This window comes from Gadus chalcogrammus, chromosome 19 (assembly GCF_026213295.1).
Source record: "Gadus chalcogrammus isolate NIFS_2021 chromosome 19, NIFS_Gcha_1.0, whole genome shotgun sequence".
NCBI classification, from domain to species: Eukaryota; Metazoa; Chordata; class Actinopteri; order Gadiformes; family Gadidae; genus Gadus; species Gadus chalcogrammus.
This window is the reverse complement of record NC_079430.1, coordinates 10,959,222-10,972,694: the sequence shown is the minus strand read 5'-3', so window position 1 is coordinate 10,972,694 and position 13,473 is coordinate 10,959,222. Positions and strand designations below refer to the sequence as shown.

Genomic DNA, 13,473 nt, shown 5'->3' with positions numbered 1-13,473 from the left:
CACACACACACACACACACACACTGCTCATCATAGCGGCTTCACCTGACTGATCTAACTGAAATGCAACCAACCAACAGAAAACATGATTTGATCATGCTACCCAGGGAACATGTGGTGCTCGCCGTATGACTCTGTGTCAACACCTCATTAGGTGAGGTGTTGGTGGTGATATTGATGGTGATGTGGGGGTGGAGTCGGGAGTGGTGGTGGTGGTGGTGATGGTTCAGATGGAAGTGGTGTTGATGGAGGTGGTGGTTCCGGTTCTGGCGGTAGTTCTGGTTCTGGTGGTGGCGGTAATGGGCTGGAGGTCATGGTGGGGGTGGTGCTGGTGGTGGTGCTAGTGGTGGAGTTAGTGGTGGTGGTGGTAGTTCTGGTGCCGGTGCTGGTGGTGGAGGTAGTGGTGGTGGTTAAGGGGGTTGGTTATAGTTATGTTGGTGGTGGAGGACGGTAGTGGTGGTGGTTAGTGGTCCTGGTGGTTGTGATGGTGGAGGTAGTGGTGGTGGTTAGTGGTCCTGGTGGCTGTGATGGGGGAGGTAGTGGTGGTGGTTAGTGGTCCTGGTGGTTGTGATGGTGGAGGTAGTGGTGGGGTTAGTGGTCCTGGTGGCTGTGATGGGGGAGGTAGTGGTGGTGGTCCTGGTGGTTGTGATGGTGGTCCTGACTAGAGCCCCCCCCCCAGAGCGCTGAGCACCCGGCAGCTGACCCTGGCGTCGGTGGCGGTGGTGGACACCCCGGGACTGAGGAACCCCCGGCACGCCGGGGAGGAGCGCGCCGCCGGCTGGGCCGAGCTCTGCCACAACTACCTGCAGGAGCGGCTGCTGGAGCACTACCACACACACACCTTCACACACACGCTGGAGCGCTACCAGCAGGTAGGACCCCCGGGAGGTAGGACCCCCGGGAAGCATGACCGCGCCCCTCCTGCTGGGGTCACACCTGTCCCGTTCTAGAGATACTAAAATGGGAAAACTGTCATTTATAAACTGTCATTTAAATATTATTATAGCCTATATAATTGTGCCCATTTATAATTTCTCATATATTTATAGTTTCTTATGTATTTATTATTTCTCATATTATTATTATTTCTCATATTTTTTTATTTCTTATATTGCCTACTTATAATTTCTCATATATTTATAATATCTCATATTTATTTGTTCTCATATATTTATTATTTTTCATATATTTATAAATTCTCAGGTATTTATCATTCCTCATTTATTTCTAATGTATCATGTGTTTATTATTTCTCATGTACTTATTGTTTCTCATATATTTATTATTTCTCATATATTTATTATTTCAGATATGCAGGGTTTTTCTTGGTTAACTCGTGCTTCAATATTTCTTTATTATTTCTACCATTCCTTCTGTTGCCTAGGATATCTACCTATGCCAACATTACTTCAATACACATCCTATATTTAGTCTCTTATATTTATTGTCAGTTTTCTTCCTCCACTGTTTGATCCTGACATGAGAGAGACCTAACTCAGTGTGTGGTTCTAGAGCTACACCCTTGTGTATAGATGTGTGATAGAGGGTAACGCATACATATGTGTTATCTGTGTGTGTAAACATGTGTGTTATCTGTGTGTATAAACATGGACTGACACACACATAAAGACACGCACGTATGCACATAAGAAATCACAGAAAGGTTGGACATCGAAGTCATTGGTTTCTGGATGTACATCGTCCATTGGTCCAATTCGGAAACATTGTTGAAATGGTCCGAGTGATTTGTATTTGAGTACAAATCAAATCAAGGTGAGCTTAACCTGAGTATGATGTGCTCTCAGGAGAAGCTGGGTGTTCAGTTTGAGACCCCAGAGAGCAGCCCGGCCGACGTGGTGTCGGCTGTGGACCAGCCAACCCTCCAGGTGCAGTCCTCCTGTCCTTACATCTCTATGTACAGTATTCACATGCTATGTTTGTATTGTGCTACTGAAACAAATGACCTTCCACAAACTTTATGACATAATTAACATGAAATGTCTTTGCAACTTGTTTGTGTGTATTGCTTGTGTGTGTGTGTGTGTGTGTGTGGGGGGGGGGGGGGTCTGTGTGTGTGCGTCCTGGTTTGTGTCTCTGCATGTGTGTGTGTGTGTGTGTGTTTGGATGTTCAATGTGTCTCTGAATGTGTGTGTGTGTATGTATGTGTGTGTGTGTGTGTTCAATGTGTCTCTGCGTGCGTGCGTGCGTGCGTGCGTGCGTGCGTGTGTGTGTGTGTGTGTGTGTGTGTGTGTGTTTGTGTGTTCAATGTGTCTCTGAATGTGTGTGTGTGTGTGTGTTTGTGTGTTCAATGTGTCTCTGAATGTGTGTGTGCGTGCGTGCGTGCGTGTGTGTGTGTGCGTGCGTGTGTGTGTGCAGGTGAGGGCTGCTGAGGCGGTCCCGCGGGGCCTCCTGTGGCTCCTGGATGAGGAGATGGTGACCCCGGGCTCCACTGAGAACGCGGCGCTGGAGAGGGTCTGCCAGTACTACAGCAACACCGGTACACCCAGCACCTGGCACCATTACCCAGAGTTCACTTCGTTGATATTATTGAATGTAAATATGACGTATTGATTAGACCTCACCTCACCCTACTCTTGTTAATATCAATCCAGTTGAGCCGTTAAACTCTGGTAAACAACCTTTTCTTTCAGTTATGGATTGATATTTTTCAATTATATTGATATTATTGTATGAATTATTAAGGAAACATACCCTACACTATTATGAGTGGTACAAGTAAACTCTTGTAAACCACCACCACTTGCCCGAGCTAGTTATTTATTATTAAGGATTAGTAGAAGGAGATGTGTATGCTTGGTAGGCTTAGATGAAGTCAGAATGGCTGCTGGTCCTGTTAACACCCCCCCCCCCCCCCCCCCCCCCCACCCACCAGTGCGTCAGTGCGAGCAGCCCCTGCAGTGTGAGGTCAACCACATGCTAGGCCTGGACCCGGTGCGCTACGACCTGACGGGCTGGTTCGGTCTGATCCAGAACAACCCCTCCTCCCTCAACGCCGCCACGCTGCTGCAGAACTCCACCGTGTACGTGACCCCCGCTGGGTGCTTGGGTGGGGCCTCGGTAAAGCTGCTGGTGCTGTTGTCTTGGAGAGCAGGTTTTTTTTAAAGGAACAACCCACACAAACACCCCCTCCCGGCCCTGCTCTCCGCCTTTGAGTAGTGTTAGTTGTGCACGTGTGATTGGCAGGCAGCAAGATGCATTCAATCCAATCAGGGTTGAGGGGCCCTGATAGTTAACAAATGATCCAGGGGTGGTCAATCTAAATCAGAAAAAATGAAAGTATAGAGGCGCATCTAAGCAGAACAGAGCCAGTACCTCTTCATCCACCATCACATTTTCTGTCTAAATCAAGTTTGAGTGTCCTTCGTTATTACAACCTATTGCTTATTTTAGATGGCGTTTATATTCCAAGATATTTTTTTATACTGATATTCAATATACTATTCATATATTTTTTTGTTATATTTTCTAGGCCCTAGTCAAATCCCAGCAGATTCACACACACACAAACATCGACCCTTTGCAGCACTTCCTGTTCTGATCTCTTCTGTCGTTCCTCCTCCCTCAGTGGGGTGGTGAAGGCCCTGTTCTCCCCCAGGTCCTCAGTGCCCCCTCTGTGCCGGGGGCTGGGGGGCTTCGAGGGCACCAGCCAGCGCTCCCTTCAGCGGAGCGGAACCATCCGGAAGACCTTCAGCGGGGGCATGGCCGCCATGCGCCGTCACTCGGCCTCCATCGCCGTCAAACTGCAGGCGGTGAGATCTGTACTCTGATCTGTAATCTGATCTGTAATCTGATCTGTACTCTGATCTGTACTCTGATCTGTACTCTGATCTGTAATCTGATCTGTAATCTGATCTGTACTCTGATCTGTAATCTGATCTGTACTCTGATCTGTAATCTGATCTGTAATCTGATCTGTAATCTGATCTGTAATCTGATCTGTACTCTGATCTGTAATCTGATCTGTACTCTGATCTCTAATCTGATCTCTAATCTGATCTATACTCTGATCTCTAATCTGATCTCTAATCTGATCTGTAATCTGATCTGTAATCTCATCTGTAATCTGACTCTAATCTGATCTGTAATCTGCACTGTAGTGTCTAATCTACAATCTACAATCTGATCTCTTATCTGAGCTCTAACCCATCCTAGTCTGCTCTACACTCCTCAATTATAATTCTAATTCTAAATATATTCTACTCTAGTGCATTTTAAGTGATGGTGAAACATCGATGGGCTTCCTCATTCGACAGGATGTTGGGTGTGAAGACTTGTCAGACCGTCCCCATCTCGGGAGTTCCCCTACTTTCTCTCTGAAATCGGTCTGGCCGCAGTCCCATTCAGTGCCTTGTTTGGCCTCGAAGCCTGGACCGATCTGCAGAGAGAAGGGGAACATGTACTCAGAAACTATGGCTGTCTCACGAGGCTGATCACTAATGCAGTGGTCATGAATTTGCCGATGTTGTGCAGTTATCCATAAGTAATAAATAAATAAATTATTTAGTTCACGGTTCTTTGTTTATAACACATGAAGTCACCTGGGTAATAGAGTTTCTCGTTATTTAAAATTAAAGCACTTCCTTGGGTGTGCTTGATTTTTCAACTCGAATAACGTATTCAACAATGCTGCGGTAGAATGGAATCCAGTCCAAACTGATCCGATGTCATGTGGTCGAATACAGTCCCATCTTTAATATAATATAATCCAGTCCAATCTGATCCAATGTGATGTCTTTTTATCCAGTCTAATCTAATCTGATGTAATCCCCCCCCCTTCCCCCCAGGATGCTCTGCTGAACCTGATTCGTCGTGCCCGGCCCGTCTTCCTCCAGTGCGTCAAGGCCAAGACGGACGCCGGCGTCTTCGATGTCCGTGCACTGCGCGTCCAGCTACACTCTGCCCAGATCCTCCCCGCCCTGCAGCTCTACCGCACAGGTGGGATTAACCCTCAAAAAACAACTGTAATCTAGCTAGGATTAGGTAATAATGTAGAAAGTTTCACAGGATTACCTGTACAGAAAACAACTATAATCTAGCTAGGATTAGGCAATAATGTAGAAAGTATCACAGGATAACCTGTACAGAAAACAACTATAATCTAGCTAGGATTAGGTAATAATGTAAAGAGTATCACGGGACTACCTGTACAGAAAACAACTGTAATCTAGCTAGGATTAGGGTTATGTGTAGAGAATATAAAAGGATTAAAAATCCAAAATACAACTCTAATCGATCTAGGATTAAGATTATGATGTAGAGAATATCACAGGATTATCCGTCTCTGAGGTAACTATAATCTATCTAGAATTAGGATTATAAAGTAGAGAATCTGACTGGATTATCTGTCCTACAGCAAACTATAAAATTATTAGGATTATGATGTAGAGAATATTAAAGGTTTATCTGTCCAAAAAGTGAGGATCATCTATCTAGGATTAGGATTATGATGTAGAGAATATCACAGGATGATCTGTCACTGAGGTTACTATATTCTATCTATTATGAGGATTATAAAGTAGAGAAAATCGCAGGATTATCTGTCCAATAACCAACTATAATCAATCTGAGAAAACCCTGAGTCAACCCTAACCCTTGACCAGGGGTACACAAGATGTGTTTTAGTGAACCTAAAGATTTCTCCCAGATCACTTTGTACATGATTCTTATGCACACAAACCATATGTGAGAATCCTTTGACGTTTCATTGTTGGAAAAGGACAACACCCGCGAGAGATTGATAAAAATATAAGCCACGACCATGTTATGTTTTATATATTGTAATTATTCATACTATTTGAACATGTGAAGGTTCACATTGAAACCTAATTCAACAATGTAAATCAATTGGAAAGCCTGGATAGGGCTTGGACAGCTGTACTGTTGGCACACTGAACATAACCTTGTCTTCTATTCAGTCATACATGTTGAATATAAATGGGCCTTTTTCATTATTTCTTTCTGAAGGCTAACCTGGAGAACCAATGAATGTAGCATGTTAGCCTTGTGAATGAAAAGGCAGTGGCAGCTGAGACTTCTATGGTTGTCACTGTAAAAAGCTTCTTCTTCTGCCTATAGTGAACTCAATTCTGAGATGTTGAATAGAATGTCTCCCCAGTAGAGTCCTGGCCGTTCACAGAGAACATTGCTCCCTTCTCTGAATATCAATTTTATTATGAAAGACCCATTTCTTATAAAGCTGCCAAGTCTTCTTGGAAAGAAGTCTCAAATTAGTTTAATGAACCAAAACTGTTGTACTCGCTGTCAAAAGAGGAGTCAGGGTAATTAAAGAGCCCCAATAATAATTCCTGCTAAATATTTAGCATAAAGGTGGTGGAATTCTCTTTTGGATTTTTTGTTTTTATGGTCTCTGTAACTTGTGTAATCTACTTTAACTATGAAGGTTTCTCTCTCTCTCCTCTCTCGCTCTCCCTCTGTCTCTCTATGTATTTTTATCTATGTCTCTCTCTCTCTTTGTTTCTATCTTTGTCTCTCTCTCTGTTTCTATGTCTCTATGTCTCTCTCTCGCTGTCTCGCTGTCTATCTTTTTATCTATGTCTCTACTTTTGTCTCTCTCTGTCTCTGTCTCTCTCTCTGTCTGTCTCTCTATGTATATCTCTCTATCTATGTCTCTATCTTTGTGTATCTGTCTCTGTCTCTATCTCTCTCTCTCTGTCTTTCTCTCTATGTCTCTCGCTCTCTCTCCAGGCTACCCAGAGCACATGCCTCTGGGAGACTTCAGGTGTCGTTTCCAGGCTCTCTCTCCTGTCATCGTAAAGCGCTACGCCTCCGTGTTCGTCGCCCACGACGAGAGGAAGGTGGGCCCTCCTTTGCCTCTCCGGCATCACCTCCGGCCTCTGCTGTTTGAACGCAATTAATTCAACAGTAATATTGGATTTAATGGTCTTGTTCTCTCTCTCTCTCTCCTCCTGCTCCTCCTCCTCCTCTTCTACTCTCTCCTCCTCCTCCATCTCCTCCTCCTCCTACCTCCAAATCCTCTCTCTCTCTCTCTCTCTCTCTCTCTCTCTCTCTTTCTCTTTCTCTTTCTCTCTCTCTCTCTCTCTCTCTCTCTCTCTCTCTCTCTCTCTCTCTCTCTCTCTCTCTCTCTCTCTTTTTCTCTTTCTCTTTCTCTCTCTCTCTCTCTCTCTCTCTCAGGCAGTGGAGGAACTGCTGGTAGAGTTGGATCTGGATAAGAAGAGCATAGTTCTGGGCCCCAGCAGAGTAAGAACCAAGCCATCGAACCTACTGCATATTATAGAAACAATATATTATGAACCAAAATACGCTCAATCTACCCAGGGCCGTCATCGTGAGGTTACACCATTGGGATTGGTCCTAATCACACAAACATCTTTTCAACCGCCAACTGATGTTGTTTTGCAATTCTATTTCATAATTCGCATTCTTATATTGACTTTTTTCCTATTCTTAATCCTTATTGAAAACAATGGAATGAAACGGGTGGATCTACAGTATAAACTACACAGGCTGTGTCTCCGTAACGGACAGGTACTAATGAGGCGTGGCGTGCTGCAGTCCCTGGAGAGGCTCCGAGACCAGCTGGTCAGCGGCTGGCTGCTCCACTTCCAGGCCTCCTGCACGGGTCACCTGGCCCGGCAGAAGTACCGCCGGCTCAAGGTCGGTGGAGGACGGGAGCCCGGCCTCTCATCGAGTGTTGTAATCGTGATCTAACGACGAGTGTAATCCGATTCTAATCAGGTTTTAAACGATGAGTGTATTCTGATTCTAATCAGGTTATAATGACGAGGGAAATCCGATTCTAATCAGGTTTTAATGACGAATGTAAACCGATTCTAATGAGGTTTTAATGACAGGCGTGCACTGATTCTAATCAGGATAACTATGAGTGGATCAGTGGATAACCTGCACGTTATGTCTCATTAGATTTATTAAATGTAATTAAATTCACTAATTTATGTTAATAGTGAATATTTATCTTCATTCAATCTACAAGTAATTAATCATGATTCTAATTATTAATCATCGTCTGCAACGCTATTTGCGTTAATATAAGAGTATAGGGCGAGAGAGGGTGAGAGGGAGAGAGAGAGACCACATTGTCGCATTGAAAAACATCAAAAAATGGAAGGATCCAGTAATCTAGACTGTTTCTACAAACTGTGCCATCTTTCATCACCAGCTGACAGATGTGTGCTTGATGTTTTTATGTCTGGGTGGTGCGTCCCATGTGGGTGTGGTGTGTGTATGTGTGCAAATGTTTATCTGCATCTGCGTGTGCCCTTGCAATGATTGTGTGTCTATGTATGTGTGTGTATACATTGGTTTGTGTGTGTGTGTGTGTTTGGGGGTGCCTGTCCACCTATGTGTCTCTGAACACTCTGTGTGTGTGTGTGTACACATGTGTGTGTGTGCGTGCGTGCATATGATGTGTGTGTGAGTGTGTGGTTGTGGGTGCACATGAACTTGTGTGTGTGCATATTAATGTGTATGTGTGTGTATATGAACTTCTGTGCGGGCATATCAACGTTTCTGTGTACATGTCCGTGTGCATGCATGCATTTGTTTATGTGTGTGTGTGTGTGTGTGTGTGTGTGTGTGTGTGTGTGTGTGCAGGTGCAGCAGATGGCGGTGAGCTGTGTGCAGAGGAACCTGAGGGCCATGCGGGCTGTCGGCAGGTGGTGCTGGTGGAAGCTCTTCTGCAGGGTCCGGCCTCTCCTCAACGTCAACATGGACAACCAGAGGCTCAGGGCCAAGGAGGTACCGGCACACACTGGCTCCATGGGTTGGGGGGTGTGGGGGGGGGGGATGTGGGTGGTCTGGGGGCATAGGGGCGTTTCCTAGTCCTTGTGATCACACTTGGATCGAAGTCGTCGAGGGAGTCCGCCTGCGGTGAGACCTCCAGGGTGTTCAGTCTCCCTGTAGGGCGCCTAGAGCAACGGCCTCCTAAAGCCTACCTGCTCCTTCATGACACACATCTCTGCTCACCAATGTTTTTCACCGGCTGACCCTAGGTGGCTGAACCAATACCGTATACTCACGTGGCCATGCGTGACCAATCCCTGTCCTCTTGACATTATGGCAAGGGCGTTTCAGGAAGTCCAAACTCCCCAAAACAGCAATGGGGGAAAGGGGATTCAGACCACGCCCCTACCATCCAAGTTAATTAGCTGACTTAGAGACTATTATTGATATACTTTGGGACATTCTCCTTCCTTTCATGTTGGAAGGTGTGTTAATGGATGCATCCCTCTGTGATATGTTGTGGTTATGTTACGTGTTCAGATCCTGTTAACCGTCACTTTGAAAGCTAAGTTACAGTGAGTTTCTATTGGGGTAGAAGGGCTGTTCAATCAGGTTCATTCTTCCTCTCAAACAGGACGAGTTTTCAGTTCTGAGACGAAAACTAGAGAAGTCCGAGAAGGAGAGGAATGACCTCAGACAGACCACAGACATCCTGGAGACCAAGGTACACACACACACACACACACACACACACACACACACACACACACACACACACACACACACACACACACACACACACACACACACACACACACACACACACACACACACACACACACACACACACACACACACACACACACACACACACACACACACACACGTGTGTGTGTGTGTGTGTGCACGCATATGTACACGTGTGTGTGTGTGTGTGTGTGTGTGCACGCATATGTACACGTGTGTGTGTGCACACGCATATGTGCACGCACGCACTCTCTGTTGTTCTGTGTATCTCACAATTAAACACTTGAACTTGAACACACACGCACACTCCTACGCACGCCATGTGACCTCGACCGGTTGCGACCCATCAGGTGACGGCGGTGACTTGTGAGCTCAGTGACGAGCGTTTCCGCGGCGACGCGGTGGGCCAGGCGCTGGACGTGGAGCGAGCTGAGAGACTGAGGCTCTGCAAGGAGAACAAGGAGCTGCAGGTGAAAAGGCTGGGTGGGTGGGTTACTGGGTGAATGGGGAACTGGTTACTGGGTGAATGGGGGACTGGTTACTGGGTGAATGGGGGACTGGTTACTAGGGGACTGGTTACTGGGTGAATGGGGGACTGGTGAATGGGGGACTGGGTGAATGGGGGACTGGTTACTGGGTGAATGGGGGACTGGTTACTGGGTGAATGGGGGACTGGTTACTGGGTGAATGGGGGACTGGTTACTCTGTGACTGGGCCCTGGGTTACTGGGTGAATGGGTGACTGGATGGTAACTGGATGGTTGGAGGAGAGGATGAGTGACAGCGGTCAGTGGATGAATAGATGGGTGGAGGAGTGGATGACCGAACGCCTTGATGACGGGGGAATGGATGAGAGAATTATCTAATTGGCTGAATGACTGGATGAAACAATTACTTTTGACTGAATGATGAGTTCCTGATTCACTGTCGGTGTCGTTCATAGTTTGGCTCTTGTTAAAATGCCACATTTCCGTCTCAAACTCAAACAACAACTTGAGTATGATATATTAAAGCAACAACTGGCGGAGCTGATTATTAAGAGTGAAGAGCACGCCCCCCTTATTCATAGTTCTCCTTCTCCACTCTAAACGTCCTCCGCTAGACACGACTGGACCAGTGCAAGGTTGCCATGGAAACCCTTGAGAAGCAGCTGGAGGAGGAGCAACAGAAGGTCCATGTGAAGGAGAGCCCGGCCCGGCCCGCGACAGGTAGGTTGCCCTGGAGACCGGAGGAGGGCTCTTTTGATTGGTCCTACTGGGGCAGGGATGAGGGGTGGATTGTAGAGCTAAAAAAGGGGAAATAAATAGAAATGTTTTCACATAGAATAGCTGTTATTACACATTTATGCACACACACACGGACAGACAGACAGACAGACAGACAGACAGACAGACAGACAGACAGACAGACAGACAGACAGACAGACAGACAGACAGACAGACAGACAGACAGACAGACAGACTGACAAGGACTGACGCGCACACACACACACACACACGCGCATAAACCCATCTCCCCCCTTCTCCTCCTCCTCCTCCTCCACCTCCTCAGACAAGGAGCTGGTGGTGCAGCTGGAGTGTTCCCAGACGGAGGTGGAGTTTGTGCGGCGGCGTCTGAAGCAGACGGAGGAGAAGCTGGAGGTGGAGAGACAGGCCCGGCAGCAGCTAGACACCAAGGTGCCAGACCGCAATCTGCTCAGACTGCACCTCTCACTACTGCTGGGGACCCCAACACTGACTGTGTGTGTGTGTGTGTGTGTGTGTGTGTGTGTGTCTGTGTCTGTGTCTGTATGGGTGTGTGTGTCTACCTGTCTGTCTGTGTGTGTGTGTGTGTGTGTGTGTGTGTGTGTCTGTGTCTGTGTCTGTGTGTGTGTGTGTGTGTGTGTGCAGGTGTCCTCCTTGCAGGCCGAGCTGGAGCAGTCCAGGAGGAGCGCGGCGGAGCTGAAGCGTCAGTGCCGCCGGTTGACCTCTGACCTCCAGGACGCCCGGGTCCTCACCGACAGCCTGCAGAGCCGCATCCACGAGCTGGACCGCAAGCAAAGGAGGTGGGGCCCCCACCCAGGCCTTAGAACCAGTGCTCAGTCATAAACATGGACCGATTGAAATGTGACAGTCCTGCACCTGAAGGTTGCTCTGTGGTACCGGTTCTCATGGAACAACCTCCATGAGAATCTCACTAAGGAATCTCTAACAGTTAAAAGGGATTCAAGAAGATTTGGGCACCAAACAACAAAAAACAGCCTAAAACAACCTCCTTTTCGGCTCCCGCCCTCCCGAACTGTCGCCACCAATGGGAAGTTTTGCAAGTCATGCAACAGGAGCCTGTCAATGTGATTGACAGGCTCCTGTGATTGATTCTCAAAGGCGGGAAGGCTACGCCTTTTCTAACAAATGACGCTGAAATCACAGCTATTAAATTGTAATAATTGTAACATATTTTTGTTTGACATACTGTGCGTGTTTATGTATCATATATAATCCATCATGGTGTGTTGCAGGTTTGATAGTGAGCTGACCCAGGCCTTGGAGCAGGCAGAGAATGAGAGAGAGCTCAAGGATAAAGTCACCCAGGAGAACACAGCCATGGGCGGCCAGATATACACTCTAAGGGCCAACCTACAGGTGGGTTCATATACTGTATATATATATATATATATATATGCTCTACAATCTACAACCTACAGGTGGGTTAATAAATATATATATATACTCTACAATCTACAACCTACAGGTGGGTTAACATACTGTATATATGGACTCTACAGGTGTGTTAATAAATGCTGTAAATATAAACCTATGTATACTACACCTAGGTGTATTACCAGGAATAAACTATCAGTACAACCTACCGGTATGTTGATCAATATAATATAACATAACATGTGAGTCACTACACTACAGAACCCTACCCCCCAGGGTCCACACTAGGGGTGCGTTTGTGTGGAGCCGGAGACGGGAGGGTTCCCCTGACCCAGTGTCTGTCCTCCAGGAGATCCAGGCGGAGGTGACCCGTCTGGGCCAGCAGAAGGACGAGCTGTGCAGCCAGGTGCGGGACCTCAGCCTGCCCCTGGACCTGTCCGGCGACTCGGTCCCGGACCTGAAGAAGCAGCTCCGCCTCCTGGAGGGCCAGGCCAGCGAGGGCCAGGAGGAGGTCAGCACCCTGACCGGCCGGATCCAGCAGCAGCAGCAGGTCAGCACGCACACACGCACACGTACACGCACACACACACACACACACACTCAGACACTCAGACGCTTGCACCATAATCTACATTTTGCAAGGTCATTAAATCCGCCATGCACGCACATGCACCACATGTGACCATTGCCCGCTGTGCCCCGCCCCTCAGGTGCACATGCGCTCTGAGCTGGAGATGGAGCGCATGAGGCAGATGCACCAGAAGGAGCTGGAGGACAAGGAGGAGGAGCTGGAGGACGTCCACAAGTCCTCCCAGAGACGAGTAAGGAACAACCGGCCCCCTCTTGAAGCATCCCACCCCGCTACACGGGGTACTGCGTCGTAAGCAGAATACAGTACAGTGTATTCTGTGGAAAAGTTGGACCAGTGACGTCATTGGTCCAGGATTTGCATTCTCAGTTGGTCCCACAAGAATAATGATGTCACTTGTCCAACTTTTAAAAGAAACAGTTGTTGTTGTTTTTTTAACCTTGTCTTTTTCACAACACGCATAATGGAGCACTACTCTGTTGAGCCACTTTTAGAGCATCTGAATGCGAGTAAAACGACAGGACATGGGGTTCAGATTAGACCACTCGTTTAGGGATACTTGGAGGTATAGACGATTATTTCCCATCCGGGATCAATGCAGTTCTGTCTTATTTTAGAACAGTACTTATTTTCATCAACAAAACATTTGTTATGATTTTCAATTTCAAGTTATTATCCAGCTGGTGCAACTTTATTCAGCTTCGCCCGAGCCAATAAGGACACTTGAATGCCTTGTTGAGGTCTTGTCCAATCACATT

At 46.9% G+C, this 13,473-nt stretch overlaps 1 protein-coding gene across 3 annotated transcripts in view; it reads left to right on the top strand.

Moving 5' to 3' along the window:
- Positions 1-13,473, top strand: part of LOC130372492 (unconventional myosin-XVIIIb-like) — a 39,963-nt gene that overhangs the window by 14,604 nt on the left and 11,886 nt on the right. For all 3 annotated transcript variants that reach the window (XM_056578531.1, XM_056578530.1, XM_056578533.1), the window contains exons 14-31: positions 679-871; positions 1,805-1,885; positions 2,376-2,496; positions 2,893-3,040; positions 3,586-3,769; positions 4,805-4,955; positions 6,726-6,835; positions 7,173-7,238; positions 7,527-7,655; positions 8,613-8,756; positions 9,376-9,465; positions 9,839-9,958; positions 10,590-10,695; positions 11,039-11,163; positions 11,377-11,531; positions 11,985-12,108; positions 12,476-12,676; positions 12,837-12,947. In XM_056578531.1, the coding sequence (XP_056434506.1) occupies positions 679-871; positions 1,805-1,885; positions 2,376-2,496; positions 2,893-3,040; positions 3,586-3,769; positions 4,805-4,955; positions 6,726-6,835; positions 7,173-7,238; positions 7,527-7,655; positions 8,613-8,756; positions 9,376-9,465; positions 9,839-9,958; positions 10,590-10,695; positions 11,039-11,163; positions 11,377-11,531; positions 11,985-12,108; positions 12,476-12,676; positions 12,837-12,947 (2,359 nt within the window). The remainder of the gene's footprint in view (positions 1-678; positions 872-1,804; positions 1,886-2,375; positions 2,497-2,892; positions 3,041-3,585; positions 3,770-4,804; positions 4,956-6,725; positions 6,836-7,172; positions 7,239-7,526; positions 7,656-8,612; positions 8,757-9,375; positions 9,466-9,838; positions 9,959-10,589; positions 10,696-11,038; positions 11,164-11,376; positions 11,532-11,984; positions 12,109-12,475; positions 12,677-12,836; positions 12,948-13,473) is intronic.